A 17,997-nucleotide genomic window follows, 5' to 3' on the forward strand; every position below is an offset into this window, starting at 1 on the left:
TAAAAACGACATTAAAGCCTTGTTTTTGGATCCATTTTTACAAATTTATTTTTATTTAATTGCTGCATTATTTTCCATTTTTTATAAATTGACAGTCGATCCGTGTAAATAAATATTTTTTCTCAGGCCAACAAATCAATAAAATTAATATTATTTAGAAACTTTAATATTTGTCTTTTACATTTGCATACACAAAATGAAATCTTAATATTATATTTATATATAGAACCCGAACCCAGTGAGTAGGTTTCCCGGTGCCATGTCCCCGAATGGTGCGTAGCCAGCAGCGCCACACAACATATAAAAAAGCGTTGTCACCGACACACTCACTAGAGTTGCCTTCTTCATTGTCTTAGCCTCTGAAGGTGGAGATTTTAGAGTGTCCTGTTCCACAAAACATAACATACCTCCATCAATCAAATTGAAAAAAGAAGAAAAAAGGAAAAGGACATCGATTTTTTCCGAGATTCGTACCTGAATTTCAATGAGGATAATCGAGTATGAATAGGCAAAAGCAATGTCTCCAAGAGCTTGGAAGCTCCTCCATACTTTTTGTGTTTGAGTGACAGTTCCTATGATAATTCCAGTCAAGCTCCCCTCCAATTTTTCCATTTGCTAAAACAAATTACAATCAAAACAAGAACAGTACAGTCACAATCTTCATCTTAAAATCGCATTAAAAAGGTTTTAAATATTATACTATGATCCATGTGTTTAATGAGATTTACCAGTAATTAAAATCACTACGAAAAAAGGATGTTAAATGATTACAAAGATGTTATAAGAGTGATTATGAATATAACAATAGTGATTTAACCTTTCTAAAATCAAATTATTATCAAAAAATCAAACATTATCCTTCAGTCTATTTTGGTCATGTATAATCAGAACAGTAATGAAGAACAGAGGCAGAACTACTTTTACAGCTTCTATCACCAAACATGATATTCTATGATCAAATAACCAATGCTTTGATGACAGATCACTAACCAGACTCTGTAGAGAGGGAAATTCGATCTCTTAAGATCACAAGTTCATGCGTCAATTCTTCAAATCCCAATAACTTAACATATTCTAGTGCCATTGTTAGCTGTCCTTGACTTGCCAATATTTCAGCATATTTCTCAACAAACTTGCATAAAGTTACACTAAATCTCTTTTGTCCAGTGGCCAAAGCAAGCACGATAGTTTTTTCCATCCAATCCTAAGCAAAGCAAAAGGTTCAACTCTATAGTCCAATACATAAGTTCAATATTCAGTCCCTACACAACATTTCAACCATAGATAAATTGCCACAAAAACATATCAGTAAAATTAATGTACCTGATTTTTTCTCAACTATATTGTATCTACAAGACAAGAAACAAAATCAAAGAGAGTTCGCACCCGAGCAGCCACATCTGTAGAAATAAGAAAATAAACTTGTTGTTTCTTGAAAAGTTCCAAGGCCTATACATAACAAAATCAAATAATGATCAGCATGCAGAAGGGGAAACTGAGGGTCTTAATTAAATTATTCATACAATAAACATGTTATTAGGAAATCACTCACATCAAGAAGTTGAACTTGGGTAAGATTTCCATGAAGTTCAGTACCTTCAAAACCAGCTAATCCAAATAAAATCTTTAGCCTATGAGCAGCCTGTTTGGTTCTCAACCAAAAAGAATGAAAATAAATCTGACTAGTTTATAGAAAAAGTAATAAATTAATTAGACTCAGTCGATCCAGAAGGCAGTTGCTTTTAAGAGTAAAAGAATTAGATGCACCCTTCCAGTTAAAAAGTGCAAAAAATAAGGTTGAGCTAGCTCATGAAATTTTCGTCTACAATTCCTAAATACAATAACTTTAGAAGTTAATGTCTTTAACCATAAAGATAGGAGGACAACTTCTTGATTCACTTCACGCATTCTACGTAATCTGACCACCCTGCAAGCAAAATACACATTATCGGTAACTAAAATATCATCCAACAGACAAAAGGCTTTGAGCTTGCCAAAGAGTATTCAAGGGTAAAAAACTGAAAAACCAGAGTTCAGAAGCTAGAGAGTATTTAATGAAATGTGTTTATGATTAAAATTTTCAAGGGTTAAAAACAAAACAAAAATGTAAAAAATAGAAACCAACTTATTTAACAAAAATATAATAAACTTACCTTCTTTCCACCCTTCATAAAATCTCTCCAGCTTGAAACCTGATAATGACAATACAGTACCAGATTCTTTTGGGATTAGATGTAGACTAAATTCTTCCGGCATAGATGTAGACTAAATCCTTGATGGGCAGCAACAACAATCACTGCTATGACAGCTTTTGGTAAGGCCCTGATTTGCAGTACACCAACCCTCTAATAACACATTCAACCGAAAAGCCTATAACTCATCAGGTGAGAATATTTATCATGCTTTTAGATACTAGAAACTTCGTTAAATAAAGAAATCAAATTCAATACTAACTGATAAGCACACTCAGACTGAAATAATTCAGTAAGGATTAAAATGTGTTCTCAGAATACAAAAAACCTCAGCCTTTTAGTGATCTGCAAGTGCAGTTATATTTAAGAATCATGAAAATAAATGAAAAGGTTGGAAATAAGCTCTCAAATAACCGCTCTTATATTTGCCATCAAGAGGTATAGAAAACAAGTTCCAACTCCAAGTTCGTTCATCAAATTTCAGATACGAAAATATTGATCATAAGATTCATAGCAAGTCAATTTTACCTTCTCAATCCCACCACGAGAAGTAACCTCCACAAAAAGCCGATGCAGGTCTAGTTCTTTCCCACCAATAATGGGGATCCTGCGTTTTTGGGAGGTAAAAGTGAAAAAAAAATATATCTAATTGCAAAACCAAAAAAATGGAGAACATATAGGTGCTCCTACAAGGAAACATAATGAGACCGTAAACAAATTTCAAAAAAGCAAAATCAACTTTTACTTCTATGTCAAGACCAGGAATACAAGGTAGCGCCAGGCTTAACTAATACTGATTACAAACACTTGTTATCTCCATTTAAACAAATTTGAGCAAAGTCCGTTCAATGAATTGCAATGTTCACTCCACAGGTAAAGGAGGAGATGTTTAAGAAATATACATGAACTTAGTTCCCATGAGGGAGTGGAGCTTTTCCAAGGCTGTCATATAAATTTGTCATATAAATTTTAAAGAAGACAAGAACACAGAAATAAAAGGTTGAACCAGCTGCATTGCAAACAAATAGTCATTAATGGGCAAAAACAACAGAAGTTCACAGCGACAAATACCCCCACCCCTTTCAGAATCATTATCCAAATAAGAAACTAAGAACTGGGATACAGAGAGATACCATAAATACCAGAGCAGGAAACCAGGGAAAAGGCGAAGAAAGTCCCATGCTGAATTAAAAGGTCAGAAAGCGCAGGGTAAAAAAGGGATATGTGTGGGAAAATTGAGGATATACTACTAACAAAGACCAGTTGAATCAAACAGGAAGGTAACAAAGACAGCAGAACAATTCTGACAATTTAATGAAGCAGATTCTGCAGGCAAGGTTTAGTGCAACGAAGGTATTGTGGCAGGGGTTAGAAACACAAGATGATTCTACAGGACAGACATTGAAAGAAGGAAGAAAAATAAAATGAGAGCTTTCTGAATCATAATAAAAAATGAAGCAGAAGAAGGTTTTTCTAGGACACGCCCATGAACATGACCTTTGAGGAGGAATGAAAAGTTAGGCTTCTTTCTCTTGGTCGTGGAGCAGGCCACGAGGAAGGCTTACGGTGCGTCGGGGCTGATCTTACGACAAGGTAGCGATGTTCCGACAAGGTAGCGATGTTCCGACGGGTTTTTGTGCAAGATCGGTCCCAAATCTCTTGGTTTGTGAGCACTTCAGTTTCCCATTAAAAAGAGGTTAGGGATGCGGACGACAAATAGATCCAAAGCAAAAGAAACACAAACAAACACATTACATATTCAAAAAGGGATGGAAGAAACTGACGACGACGACAGGGATGGAAGAATCTGATGTATGTTGGTGGTGGTGGCGGCAGCTGTCGAAGAAGAGAGGGAAGAAAGTGATGAGATTGAGAAAGGTGAAAGAAATTTGAGAAAGATGATTGAGAAGGGTGAAAGAAATTTGAGAAAGATGAAAAATAGTGTGTAGGAGGGTTTGAGAAAAGAGTAAAGTAAGAGAGAGAAAGTTGAATTTTTACAAATTTAAAAAATAAAAATAAAATGAATAATGGGCTTTAATGTCAGTTCAAAAAAAGCAGGGTGTTTAATGTCGGTTTTAAACCGACATTAAAGCTCTATCTTTAATGTCGGTTTAAAACCGACATTAAACATCCGCCTTTTGAAAAACGACATTAAAGCCCATTTTTCACTTTTTTCACCCGACATTAAAGACTAGATTTCTTCTAGTGTCACCGCAACCAACTTTTTAACAAATCAAAAGAGTACGATTTCAAATAAAATTAGATATCCAATTGAATTTTTAATAGAGGTTATTCAATTGCTTATAACGTCATGAAAATATATATAAATGTTCCACTAATATTTAAAGAAAATGAAAATATAAACTTAGTTTGTCTTGACTCCACGATTATTATTAATAATAATAACTAAATAAATAATATTATTTTCAAGAAACTTAAAAATATAATAAAAAGTTTCATTGATAATAGACTTTTACTAATAGCATATTTTAATATTTCTAGGATTTAAATTCTTTGAGTTTAAATTTGGTTATATCCACGTAATATCATGCAAATCAAAATATAATTCCAATGATATAATGGTAGCTGTGGAGAATATTTTAAGCATTAAAGGAAACAATATTGCAATGGAAATACATTTGAATGTTTTGATTTTTAAATAATGACACAATATAATTGGAGTTGAACAAAAAAAGAAAAGAGAAAACAAAATTGAAGTTAGAAGAAGAGTGTGGTGGGAAACAGAATGATGATGGCCCACATGACTTAAATTAGATTTGCTCCATTCCTTCTTGTTCTGTTCTACTCAATGAATCCATAAAATCAAAATTTTCTGTTCTCCTGGTCGGTCTGGTTGACTTTCTTATTTTCCATTATTATTATTATTATTATTTATTCTGTCTTTTTTTAATCCCATAATTCAACATTTTTCCACACAGAAACAAAAATAATAGAATGAGCTGGACCGACAAAAGAGTTGGATTCTCATTCCCTCACTTTGGTCAAACCCATTACTTGGTATTTCCTTCGCCTATCCTCTCTATGGCAAGTATTTGTTAGTTATTACCGTTTCTTTTCCTAGTAAAGAAAGGAAAAAAAAAATCTTTCATATAAATATTGTCCACTTGGTTTCATTTTTCCAAAAATCTTTTAAATTAATATTCTAAAATGAAGGTATGGTTGCATATGAATCAAATGGGGAAATACATTTTTTGGGAAGTAATTATTAATATTAAAATAATGGGGTAAATTGAGGAAAGTTAACAAAAGCTGAGGCTTGACAGCTTCGGCCTCATTATTTGTAATGCATTGTACTTTCCCGAAAGTATTAATGAATAAAATATTAATATGCTTTCATTGATCCCCAAGAAATGAGGCTACATTCACAGGCATATTGGATGGGCGCCACGTGTCCAAAATGTCTATATATATATATATATTTATATATATATTTAAAAAAAAAAAAAAAAAAAAAAAAAAGGGCGTGTTTTTTTGACCTCTCATTTTCTGGGCCACCCAAATAATGCCCCGTCTTTCTAAGTAGAAACTTTTTAGCAGAAGAAGAATATAAGCCGATGGATTGATTTAGTGTCACGTTATTCAATGTTTCATCTCGCTTTTTATTTTATTTTATTTCATTTCATTTCATTTCATTTATGGGTCGAATTAGAAAAATGAAGTGAAGGTGAAGAAGAAGAAGAAGAAGAAGCAGAAGAAAGGGTATCGTCGTTTGGGGTTTGTGATTTGGATCTCTCATCTCTCTGGCAGTATAAGAGAGACAATTAAGAACTTCGATTTCTATATTTAGATTTAGATTTCCGTTTCTTAAGGAAGTGGAAAGATTACAGTTTCAAATTTGGTTTTGAATCTGCATTATCTTTATCTCAACTTTTCTTTCTTCCAATTCCAGTGCTTTATTTCATTTCCCGCGTTTTAGGGGCCCTAAATCCATGGGTCTTTGTGTTTCCAAACCCTCCTCCACCACCGTCGTTGCTGTTCCGGCGATTCAAGATGCTCTGCCGCCATTGGAGACATCTCTGCCTTCGGTCGATACCGGAAATCGGAGCAATGAGACGAGGGAGGGAGAGAAAATTCCTTTCGACTTGGAAGTTGCTAAGAAGTCGCCCTACTTCCCGCCTTTCACTCCTAGTCCTGTTCACTATCTCTTCTCCAAGAAGTCTCCGTTGAGATCTCCGCCAAATGTGAGCTCCAATTCCACGCCCAAGCGGTTTTTTAAGAAGCCATTTCCGCCGCCGTCCCCTGCGAAACATATCATGGCTGTACTGGCGAGACGACACGGCTCAGTGAAGCCGAATGAGGCATCCATTCCAGAGGGTAATGTGATTGAAGAACCTGGTCTGGACAAGAGCTTTGGATTCTCCAAGCATTTTAGGAACAAGTATGAGCTTGGTGAAGAGGTTGGGAAGGGGCATTTTGGCCATACATGCAGAGCCACCGTTAAGAAAGGGGAACTTAAGGGGAAACAAGTCGCTGTGAAAGTCATCCCTAAAGCGAAGGTCTGCTACCTTTTTTCCCCAGTTTTTCAACTGAATTTTTGCTACTCACTCTGCTTAAATATTATGTCCTTTATGATCATTGGGAGAAGGGTGAATCACTTGCTATGTCAATCTTGATATTTACATGGCTATGTTCATGCGATCTAGAAAAATTATTGATATCCTCCTTAGTATGCTTAGCCTTTTCCTCCTTAGCTAAGAATCAGAAACCTTCTTTTTAGAAAGATTCAAAGGTTATGAAAAGCTTTGGTTTTTTGGAGAATTGACTTCATAGATCAATTCTTTTAGTCTCATGTGTCCCAATTGGCTGGCTATGTGTCCCAATTGGTTGGCTATCTATGACTTTCAGACCCATTTGATTTCGAATTTTGAAGCTTACATTAGTATGGTGCTACCCCACGATGGTTGACTCCACCGAACCTATTAGAAGTCTAGAACTTGAAATTGCTGAAACGTTTTTGTGGACTGGCAACTAGTAACAGTTTCATTACGCTTAACAGTTTTATTTCGATCTTCTTCTTTTTGATTTGTAATAGATAGGTATTCTAAATTTCTGTTCAATTTTTTATCTTATTTGAAGTAGAATATGTTTTAGTATTTTGATCTTGTATATCGATGAAAATCTGTGGCATCCTCTTGAATTAGGCGGCTGGTTACTTGTTTCTATTTGAATGATCCTGTTTCACGAACTGTTGACAGATGACCACTGCCATTGCCATTGAGGATGTAAGAAGGGAAGTGAAGATATTGAAAGCTTTGAGTGGACACAAAAATCTAGTACACTTTTATGATGCCTGTGAAGATCATGACAATGTCTATATAGTTATGGAGTAAGTTCAAAAGTCGTCTTTAGTTATATAGCCACATGCTTCTGTGGGAATGTTAATATGCTGTGTTATATTACTTTCTCACTTCTATTTATTCTGACTAGTTTGTAATGAAGTTTGTTTTGACCGACTGCACATTTGTTCTATGCAATTTTCAGGTTATGTGAAGGAGGAGAGCTCTTGGATAGAATACTCTCCAGGTATCCTACTGATTGCATCACTTTTTGTCGGCATTATCATCAAGGAGTTCTTTTTCTTTATGGTTTCTAGGTCTTCTATAGGAATTGAAGTTGACTGGCTGATGATGTGTGTTCTTTTCTTTTTTTCCTCGATATTGCAGAGGTGGGAAATATACAGAGGATGATGCAAAATCAGTACTGATACAAATCCTCAATGTGGCTGCATTTTGCCACCTCCAAGGGGTGGTGCACCGGGATCTTAAGCCTGAGGTAAATAAATACCAATTTTGTTTTGAATCTGTCAGTACTTATCCTGTCTGCAATCCTCTGTCATCTCGTCTCATGACATCTGTTTAGATACTCATTCATTGCCATTTTGGAAGATACTTACCCATTATATCCTAGTTTCTTGTTTGATGAACTTTCTTTTTGTTTTTGACTGACAAATAGAAACTCCCATTCGTTGGGTCAACCTATCTTTTCCCCATCCCCTCCTGCCCAAGTATGTAATGTATCTCCAAGATGAAAAAAAAGAGTAGTCAGAAAATTTCTTTCATTGTTAATATTCGATGTATACATGCTGTGAACGAGATTTTTCCCATGAAAAACGTTAATATATAGTTCTCAACCTCTCAAGACTAATAGTTATACTTCATTTCCTTCCCCTGTACCCTTAGCTATCATGATGTCTATATCTAGTAATATATATAATTTGTACAAAACTTTTACCTGATATAGCTGCTTTTTGATTCAGAACTTTTTATATACGTCAAAGGATGAAAGTTCACAATTGAAGGCTATAGATTTTGGCCTATCAGATTTTGTAAAACCAGGTTTGTTTTCTTTTTTTCCTGCTTAAATTCTAAGAAAAAACTGATTTTGCTTGTGATGGATCTTGAAGTTGTATAATTGTGATCTTATGATTTATTTGCAGATGAAAGGCTCAATGACATTGTTGGCAGTGCTTATTATGTTGCACCTGAAGTTCTACGTAGATCTTATGGAACTGAGGCCGATGTCTGGAGTATTGGTGTGATTGCATATATTCTGCTCTGTGGCAGCCGTCCATTCTGGGCTAGGACCGAGTCTGGCATTTTTAAGGCTGTCTTGAAAGCTGATCCAAATTTTGACGATCCACCTTGGCCATCTTTATCATCTGAATCTAGAGATCTTGTTAAGGGCCTTCTGAATAAAGATCCAGAGAAAAGGTTGACTGCTGCTCAAGCTCTAAGTGAGTACTTTAAACTTGAAGTTCTTTCTATATCTTGATTTCTACCTCTTCTTATGGACTCAAGTACTTACATGCAGGCCATCCTTGGTTTAAAGATTCTAAAGAAGTAAAAATTCCTCTTGATGTACATTTGCTTAAGCTTATGAGAGTTTATATGTGTTCATCATCACTCAGAAAAGCTGCTCTAAAGGTATGCACTGTGCCATTCAATTCCAGTAACCTTTTCCCTTCCCTTTTTTTCCTTCCGCCTGTGGCTATTACTTGAGGTTGAGAAAACAATGTCTCTAAGGCCTGATGCAAAGCTAGAATAAACATAACTCAGCAATCAAATGTTAAAACCTCTATAGAAATGAACTTAAATAAAATGTTCTTTGGGCATCCCAATATTTAAAATGTAAGTAACCAATCTCAATTCTACAGCACAAAGTTTTGGCTATTTACTCTTGCTAAGTTTACTCATGGGCAATTCAGTGAATCGCTCGTGTTCTTGAATAGCACTAAATTAATCTTATAGGGTAAAATTATTAAAAATAAAATGATAACCTTTTCGGAAATATCAGTGACCCAGGTGAACATTGAACCTAAATTTTGGAGCCATAGACTTTCTCTCAGTTTCTGGGAAAGCTAGTTCAATTCACTTCCGACCATCGGTTTGTGTTGTCTAAACTTCTACTAGTTTTTACAGTTTCTTTTCTATGATTCTGTGCAGGCTCTGTCAAAGACATTGTCTATAGATGAACAAGGGTATTTTAAAATTCAGTTCGCACTTTTGGAACCAAATAAAAATGGTACCATTAGTTTGGAAAACATAAAAGAGGTCCGTATCATCTCTCTCGTCTTTCCTCATTCTGCTATTGTTATTATTTCTGTTCTGAGATCTCGTTGTTTCACACCCTATCCAGACCTTGATGAAGAATGGAACAGAGGCAATGAAGGAATCTCGAACTATTGACTTTTTAGCATCGGTAAGATAAATGAACTTCTCATGGCGTAAAATTGTCTTTATAGCTGTGAAAAATCTTAATCATTTTACCTCTCTTTTCTAGCAGCTCAACGCATTACAATTTAGAAGGATGGACTTTGAGGAGTTCTGCGCAGCTACACTTAGTGTCCGTCAGTTAGAAGACCTCGGTCACTGGGAACAACTTGCACGCAGTGCCTATGAAGCTTTTGAGAAAGATGGAAACAGGGCAATCATGATCGAGGAACTAGCTTCGGTACGATCAATCAATCAATCACGTGTTTAGTTTGTTGTAACTCTAACCAGTTTGATTAAATATTTGAATGTTAGGACCTAGAATTTTATTGATAGAAAAATGAAAGTTTTAGCCATCATAACTCGCTTTTCTGATATTATTTACTCATCTCCAGGAACTTGGTTTGAGCCCTTCTGCCCCTGTTCACTCAGTTCTTCAAGATTGGATCAGACACACAGATGGGAAGTTGAGCTTCCTTGGCTTTGTCAAACTATTACACGGGCCATCAAGCAGGGCTGGTAGACGTCAATAATAGGTTATATTCGAAGTAGAGATCTCAAAACTTCTGATTACTCTCTGCCTTGGTTAAGCGCAGAATGAGAGGTGGCGGAAGGATTTGGTGTCCCTCAATACCATAAATCTTTTGTCGGAGCGATGAGATTGTTCAAATTCAAGTATCAGAGACTGCAAACCTCTCAACTACTCTCACATCCATATGGTAATGGAGAAGAAGCTTATCGGGGTAGGCGTTTATAGGGTTCCAGTGTTGTACAGGTGTTGTAAAATATGTTCAGTTTCAGGTGATTAGAAGATTATATTACAACAGTTCTGACAAAATGGCGGTTGTTCAAGAAACCATCTTCTTCAATTCTCTCTTCTTTACAATGGTTATTCTGTAGGGCTTCCTCCTTTGAAAAGGATCATAAATCTAATTCTACGTCAAAGTTCCGTTTGATTGATATATTCTTTTTAGTATATAAACAGAGAGGGAAAAAAGAAAAAAGAAGAAAGAAGAAAGAAGAAAGATTAGTGAGTGGGTGCATGTGCGTGTGTGTGAAAGGAAAAGGTGCGAGAGTCTTACCCAAATATATGTATTTTTTTTTTTTCATTTGAACTTTAGATTTGGATTGTTACAACGTATAGCCAAAGATTATGTTTGAAGAGTTTTTTTGAATTACTTTTTTCTTTATTTTGAGTACAACCATTATAGGGTGAGTTGTCGAACATGAGTTGGAAGGCTCTGACAATTACCCCTTATGCTAAGCTCAATTTTGGTATCCTGTTGTTCGTATATATATATATATATATATATATATATATATATATATATATATATATATTTTATTAAAAACAATTGGAGCTGCAAATATAGCTTTTGATTTAAATTAACAATATAAATTATGTAAATTACTGCAACTACATTTTTGGATTTCAATTCTATATAGGAGAAAAACTTTTGAATCACACACATATGTATTTTAAGAAATCATAGGAATTTTTTTAGAGTTTAGGGGCATTGAAACCTATCTTTAAGGTGAAATATATCTTGTGTAATTTAATTGAAAAATTATAATAGGTGCTATTTTAGGAATAATAATTAAATTTGTAATAACTTTTTTGAAAAATTGCAAATATAATAAAGTCTATCGCAATAATAGGTTTATGTCGTTTATAGACTCTTATAATTTATCAGTGATAGATCAATACTTGTAACATGGTCTATTAGTGATGGACTTTAACGAATTTTGCTATATCTGCAATTTTTTAGCAAGATGTTGCTATATACTTAATTATTCTAAATTTAATAGTTATATTTACAATGATATCTTCATCTATTATATTCACTACTAGACAAATAAATTATCATTTTCTAATTAAATAAACTCATAGCTTAAAATAAAAAGTGTGAGCTTTTCCACCGTTCAAAACATCGAATCGATAATTATATTTTATTTAGTAATGTTCATGTAATTTTAGTTTTTTCTTTTCATTTTGTATCGAACTGTGATTATGACATGATAATAAAGTTTAAGTTGAGAATATTAAAGTCTTGTCTTTAGGTTATTTTAATAAGTCGAATGATGAGTTGGATTTTGACTTTTGTGCTTATTTCAAGTTTAGCTAACAGAGCTTCTTGAATTTTTTCAATTCATGTCTTTGTTATGCAAGTGTGACTGATCACCTTATCTCCACACTTATTGAATGATTGAATCTTAGGTCAAGAAACTTGTTCGACATTTGACCTTAAGATAATATGTGTCTAATTCAATTTTTTAATGTTGAAATTAAATTGATTTGAAAGTTTTAGTGATCGACAATTAAGTGTTATCGTTCCAAAAGAATTTCATAGGTTTTTCTATCCTTATTTTCTATATGATGGTTTCTTTCTTTGTTCTTGTTTTTTTCTTTTTCATATATTTTGGTTGTATTTTGATTTTCTATTGAAGTCTATTTATGTTATTACAATTCAATCCTCGCAAATAAAAATAATAGACTAATAAATTATTTTAAATAAAACCTATTAAAAATATTTATAGATATAGTAAAGTATCACACCTTATCTGCAATAAAATACCAATAGACTATTGTCTGTGTCTATCTATGTCATGATATTTCGATTAATTTGTAAATATTTTGATTTATTTTGTTATATTTGAAAACAACCATAATAATAATAACGATAAGAACAACAATTATAATAACAAAAACAACAACAATAATAAGAATAATAATAATAACCGTCAATGCCTTTGTCGAGTTTTCTCTAACAAAAAAATTATTTTATACTTACATGCAAAGTGATAAATACCAAAATTTATAAAACCATAAAAGAAAGTGTATTAAATAAGAAATCGGTAAAAAAAGTATTTATAAATATATCAAATTATCACAATTAATTGTCGGTAGTCTTTTAACATAGATATTAATCTATCACGGTCTATATAGAAAATAAATTTTTTATTATATTCATAAATATTTTAACTCATTTTACTATATTTTTAAAAAATATAATTTATCAACTTACTGATTTTTTTATGACATCAATATTTTGACAATATACACATATATATGGGAGTATGTTAACATTAATAAGACTTGGGTTTAGAATTTGAATCTCCACATTTAATTTTAATTTTATTGAAGGAAAAAAATATGATAACAATTTCACAATTAGAGAGAGTGAGAAAACAAAGTGTAAGATAGAAAAAGTAAGAAGAAAAGTGAATTTTAACTCTTCCTTTATAAAATCAAGAGTACCCCACAAACAGTAAACAAAAGAAATCAGTATCCCGTCGATGTGTCATCCTTCACAACCACCAAACCAAAGAAAAATCAGCCACTTTCAACTTATAGAATAATGATTTGTGTTGAATATTATATGTGAAAAGTAAAACAGAGCATTAAATTGGAGGAGAAGAGAAAGAGAAGGAAAGAAAAGGAGTGTCCCATTTGAGAACACGAATGGATCTATAGAACCCCACACTGTCGTAAGCATTATACTGATGGGTCCAAAGCCGAAGCTCCCATGGAGTACCCATATATATCTAATATCACCATAATCAAATAATTTTCATCATAATCATAACAAGAATCAATCAAATCCAATCTTAAAACAACATTACATTATATTTACAAAATCCAGCAGTCCACTTCCCCGAAAAAAAACAAACAATTGAAATTGAAAACCCAAATTCACCCACCCGTTACATTACACACAAACACAACAAATTTCTCCATAGCTAATTAAGCTGCTAAACTAAGTTTTAACGGAATCATCTTTCAGAGAGGATAAAGCTTGGATTTTGACCTGCAAAGGTGGGAGATTCAGAAAGACACATCCGTGAAGCAAAATGATTGGGTGTGAGCCCTTGAGGTTTTTGTGACAGAATATTAAAAAGGAAAATGAAATGTGGGTCTCCCCTTGGGTCACTTCAACCACACAACAAATAGCCACTTCTCCTTTTTTAATCATGATGCTGTTTTTTTTTTCTTCTCTTTACAAGTGTAAATAGCTAGAACAATCTGGGATTTGAAGGTCGTAGATCAATTTCTTGGGTCCAAGCAGTCCTGTCCTGAACATGCAAGTGCCAATAAGTTTGAGCCAACGCATCTGGGTCCATAGTCCCTTGCTCTCCAATTCCACTTTGTAAATGCGATCCAACTGAAGATGACGACGATGATGACGATGATGAAGATGATCCTCCTCTGTGAGATGTTATTGAACTTGTCCTGCAATCAAACACGCATCATTTGTTTCATTATCATACCAATTCCTTTTGATTTTAGAGAATCTGGGAAATTCTGTTTGGATGGTCAGAAAATAAGGGGAAAAAATATTGGAGTATCAGATTCGAGTTGAGAGTTGAGGAAGAAGAGATTAAACCTTGGTGGGCCAATGAGACCATCAATAATAATATGAGCGACGTGTATTCCAACGGGTTGGAGCTCTCTAGCCAAACACTGAGATAATGCTCTTAATGCAAATTTTCCACAGCCTATCCCAAACCAAAACAATTTTTTAATAACAGGGTTTTGCAAATTGATTGATTACAAAATATCCTCTCTCAACTTTTTTAATTACACCTCAATCAGATTCTGTCCTGTGTACAACTAAAAAAAGATGGTAAATCTCAACAGAAAACTTGCAGAACTTACAAAGGTCAGAGAAACCAGCAACGCCATTAAGAGAAGCTGAGCAGCCTGTAAAGAGAATCGTACCTCTTCCTCTTTCCACCATCCCTGGAATAACCTAGACAATTTCTCAACAAATTGAAAATTGTTTTTACACAAAGTTCTAAACCCCATTTTTGTTTGATTCTTCTGGTAAAATGAAGGAAATGGAAATGGGGAAAGAGGGGCTGACGGCTGAGAGTTACGTGTGTACCTGTTGAGAACAATGGAAAGCACCCACCGAAGAAACAGCGAGAGATTTCTCAAATGAGTCAATACGAACATCAATGAATCTTGTGGGTTGTCTTGAAACTTGTTGATTTGCATTGTATATCAAAACCTCTACAAATCCCAGTGACAACACACCTTCAAATGCTTCCTTCACACTTCTCGAGTCCGAGCAATCTATTCGAATCGCAAACACTTGAGACTTCTCTTCTCTCGCTATCTCATCCGCAAATCTCGATAATCTACCTGAAAACGAAATTACAAAAAAAAAAAAAAAAAAAAAAAGACACGAATTTCAATCCCCAATTTTCAACCTCGTAACTTTAAACAGTTAGTACAATAAATAAATACCCAAGTCTCTGGCGAGAATAGCGACGGTGTAGCCTTCGTGGGCGAACTTGCGAGCGATAGAACGGCCAAGCTTGGGGCCAACACCAACAATGGCGGCGATTCCTCGGCTAGAGGTTGAACTCCCCATGTTGCGCATCCTTCCGTATAGCGCAGTACAAAACAAAGCGAAGGTGGAAGAGAACCGAAAAAGAGACAAGTAATATAAATTAGAGAAGAAACCCACCAAGAAAACCAAATTCCTTACGTATTTGGTGAAGAAAATGGATGAGAAGAAGAGAAATAGTAAAGAAAGATATATAAGTATATGTGTATGTATGGAATGAAGAATGAAATTAAAGAATGAAAACGTTTGTAGGAAAGACGAGTGAAAAGAATAGAAGATCTTGAGTATCGCTGTCTGGATTCATTGGGTTTGCCTCAATTTGAAGAGGCATTGTTTGGTTTGGTGGGATTGGGATTGGGATTGGGATTGGGATTGGGATTGGGATTGGGATTGGGATTGGGAGTTTACAGAGTTCTTAGAGTTTTTTTTTTTTCCAACTTTTCTTTTAAAAAACTTTCTCCTCCCCCATTGTCTCCTTCCTTTCCCCTTCACCTCTCCAAATACAAAATGGATAAATGAATTGGTTTTTATCCCCCTAAAGGGTCAAATCTTCCATCAAAGACCTCCTAACTTTTCGATACGGTCAGAACATTTAATTTATACAGTCCACTCTTGTTAACTTTGTAGATGAGGATGAATGTGGAAATCAAATAAGTGTTTTAATTAATTAATTAATGAGATTAGTCTACCAAACTAAAGTAACGAAGAAGCAGACAAAACACAAAAATATATACTGATCGTTTAGTTTAATACGGGAAGAAACGTGATTCTACTGGAACACAATTTTTCTTTTTTTTTACTCAAATTGGTTTCTTTTACCAATACAAACAAAAAGATTAGTGGCTTTGAAGGGGAAACAAACAAGAATGATAAAGAGAATAACTATAGATTCGTAGGAGTGTGTTTTGATTAAAATGGACTGTAGTTACAAGAGAATTTCCAACCTCTACACTTCAAATTTCTGGTACTAGTAAATACTTGGGATCACTGCACATGTTCAATTTTGCTAATGTGGTTGATAGATACTTTTGATTTATCAATAATGGATAATATCACTAATAGTGTATACGTCTCTTCTCTCACATGGATCTAGAGATTTTATAACTTTTAAAAAATATTGTTATATATTTGATTATTATTTTTAAAATTACTATCTATTACAACTTAGAAATTAACTCTAAAGCAGGTGTGATAAATTATGATAGACTACTGTTACTGTCTATTTGTATCTCGATTTATCGTAGATCTATAAACTACGATATTTTATTGTATTTTATAGATATTTTGATTCATTTTATTATATTTATAAACAATAAACGTTTCCTCTTTAAAATTTTTCTTTCCACTAAGACTTTTCTATCTCTTCATCAATTGGACATGAATGAATAATTCAAATTTTAGGTTGAAATTAAGAGCATTTTTAAATATAACCCATAATGATCCTAATACTTATAAAATGTAGCAAGATTTCAAATTCTTTTAGTGATAATAGTAACGATAGATTTGATAAAGTAGCAGTTTTATTGTTTTGCAATAATTTTTAAATAATGTGTTAATTTTTTTTTTATTTTAAAAAATCATTTTGTTTGACATAAATAAAAACTTTACAATTGGTAAAATGAAACATCAAATTTACAACTTTGGAAGAGAGAGTGTATGCTAAATACTGTTCTAATACTGTAAAGGATAAAACTTATTTTGAAACTCTAACAAATAGCAAACTCAGACATTTAGACTACATTATTATTGGAGCTGTCTTCTGATTTTCAAAAACCAATTAGTTGAAAAACTACATTTTATAATTTCTAAAATTTGGCTTGGAACACCCTAAAATATAATGTCCATAATATATATATAGACGTCATGATTATGGAAGACTCAGTTTTGAAAATAAAAAAGGAAAAAATCAAGTTTAACTTTTGTCACCTTTTGCCACTTGTACTTTCCTTAGCTATTTGTGTAGTTTTCCACAAGATGAGATTCCACACCCACAGTTGTTTCTTCTTTTTTTTCCTTTTTCTTTCTTGTTTTCGAGATCAAGATCAACACGGCAAATAGTTACAACACAACGTCACCCATAATATATATATAACTTTAAGATTCTCGAGCCAAACATGAAATAGAACCAAGGCTTACCCTTCCATTCATAAAATTAAAAAAAAAAAAAAATGTTTAAAATATATTTTAAAAATTATCTTTGAGCGATTCTTAAATACTTTAGTTTTTTTCTAAAAGGCTTTTTTTTAAAAAAAGAAAAAAATTAAACACTTCAATATTCTAAACCCCCACTCAAATCTGACCACTGTGAGTGTACCATAAATTCTGACTTTTATAATTTTCCTTTCAAGCCTTCCTTGTCATGCTAGGAATAGATAACGGAATGAGGATTCAAATATTTCTTACCAAAATTTCATAACTATCGAATTCAATGTCACTTTTTTTAGGTCTAATAATTAGTTTGATGATTGGCTAGAACTGTTTAGAAAGATTTTATCAGACTACATGAATTAAACTATATTTATAATTTTAGGATCTTATTATTATTTTGTGTGTGTGTGTGTGTAAAGTTTCAATTTGTGATTTAATAAAATAAATATCTTTAGAAAAAAACAATAAATAGATATAAATTAAATTTTTATTTAAAAGAGGGGGGGGGGGGGGGCAGGGGGCATTGAATGATCTGATTATTGGCTTGTGAATCCTGCGGCTGCTGACACAAAG

The 17,997-nt window shown here is 33.5% G+C and overlaps 3 protein-coding genes and 1 long non-coding RNA gene across 5 annotated transcripts; 1 reads left to right on the forward strand and 3 right to left on the reverse strand.

The window, feature by feature from the left end:
- Positions 1-996: 996 nt before the first annotated feature.
- LOC107992296 (uncharacterized) lies at positions 997-2,202 on the reverse strand. Its single transcript, XR_007823119.1, has 3 exons — positions 1,553-2,202; positions 1,324-1,400; positions 997-1,204 (listed from the first exon to the last, which is right to left on the reverse strand). It is a non-coding gene; the product is annotated as an uncharacterized LOC107992296 (long non-coding RNA).
- A 15-nt stretch (positions 2,203-2,217) lies between these two features.
- Positions 2,218-3,369, reverse strand: LOC127150607 (high mobility group B protein 15-like). The gene is made up of 3 exons (XM_051088737.1): positions 3,095-3,369; positions 2,721-2,799; positions 2,218-2,345 (listed from the first exon to the last, which is right to left on the reverse strand). The coding sequence occupies exons 1-3, from the start codon at positions 3,139-3,141 to the stop codon at positions 2,229-2,231; spliced, it is 243 nt and encodes an 80-aa protein (XP_050944694.1). The 5' UTR covers positions 3,142-3,369; the 3' UTR covers positions 2,218-2,228.
- A 2,421-nt stretch (positions 3,370-5,790) lies between these two features.
- LOC103484764 (CDPK-related kinase 5) lies at positions 5,791-11,112 on the forward strand. 2 transcript variants are annotated; one of them, XM_008442031.3, is made up of 11 exons: positions 5,791-6,709; positions 7,409-7,539; positions 7,695-7,736; positions 7,877-7,985; positions 8,470-8,548; positions 8,650-8,946; positions 9,024-9,136; positions 9,656-9,763; positions 9,849-9,911; positions 9,996-10,163; positions 10,318-11,112. In XM_008442031.3, the coding sequence occupies exons 1-11, from the start codon at positions 6,143-6,145 to the stop codon at positions 10,453-10,455; spliced, it is 1,815 nt and encodes a 604-aa protein (XP_008440253.1). In that variant the 5' UTR covers positions 5,791-6,142; the 3' UTR covers positions 10,456-11,112. The 2 variants fall into 2 exon arrangements, with proteins under 2 accessions (XP_008440253.1, XP_008440252.1); XM_008442030.3 differs by having other exon boundaries at positions 5,810-6,709; positions 9,993-10,163.
- A 2,394-nt stretch (positions 11,113-13,506) lies between these two features.
- Positions 13,507-15,836, reverse strand: LOC103484765 (uncharacterized). The gene is made up of 5 exons (XM_008442032.3): positions 15,174-15,836; positions 14,809-15,068; positions 14,580-14,673; positions 14,308-14,419; positions 13,507-14,153 (listed from the first exon to the last, which is right to left on the reverse strand). Exons 1-5 carry the CDS (start codon positions 15,307-15,309, stop codon positions 13,937-13,939), a joined length of 819 nt encoding a protein of 272 aa, XP_008440254.1. The 5' UTR covers positions 15,310-15,836; the 3' UTR covers positions 13,507-13,936.
- Between the last annotated feature and the right edge of the window lie 2,161 nt (positions 15,837-17,997).

The sequence above is a fragment of the Cucumis melo genome, chromosome 8, assembly GCF_025177605.1.
Source record: "Cucumis melo cultivar AY chromosome 8, USDA_Cmelo_AY_1.0, whole genome shotgun sequence".
Lineage (NCBI taxonomy): Eukaryota > Viridiplantae > Streptophyta > Magnoliopsida > Cucurbitales > Cucurbitaceae > Cucumis > Cucumis melo.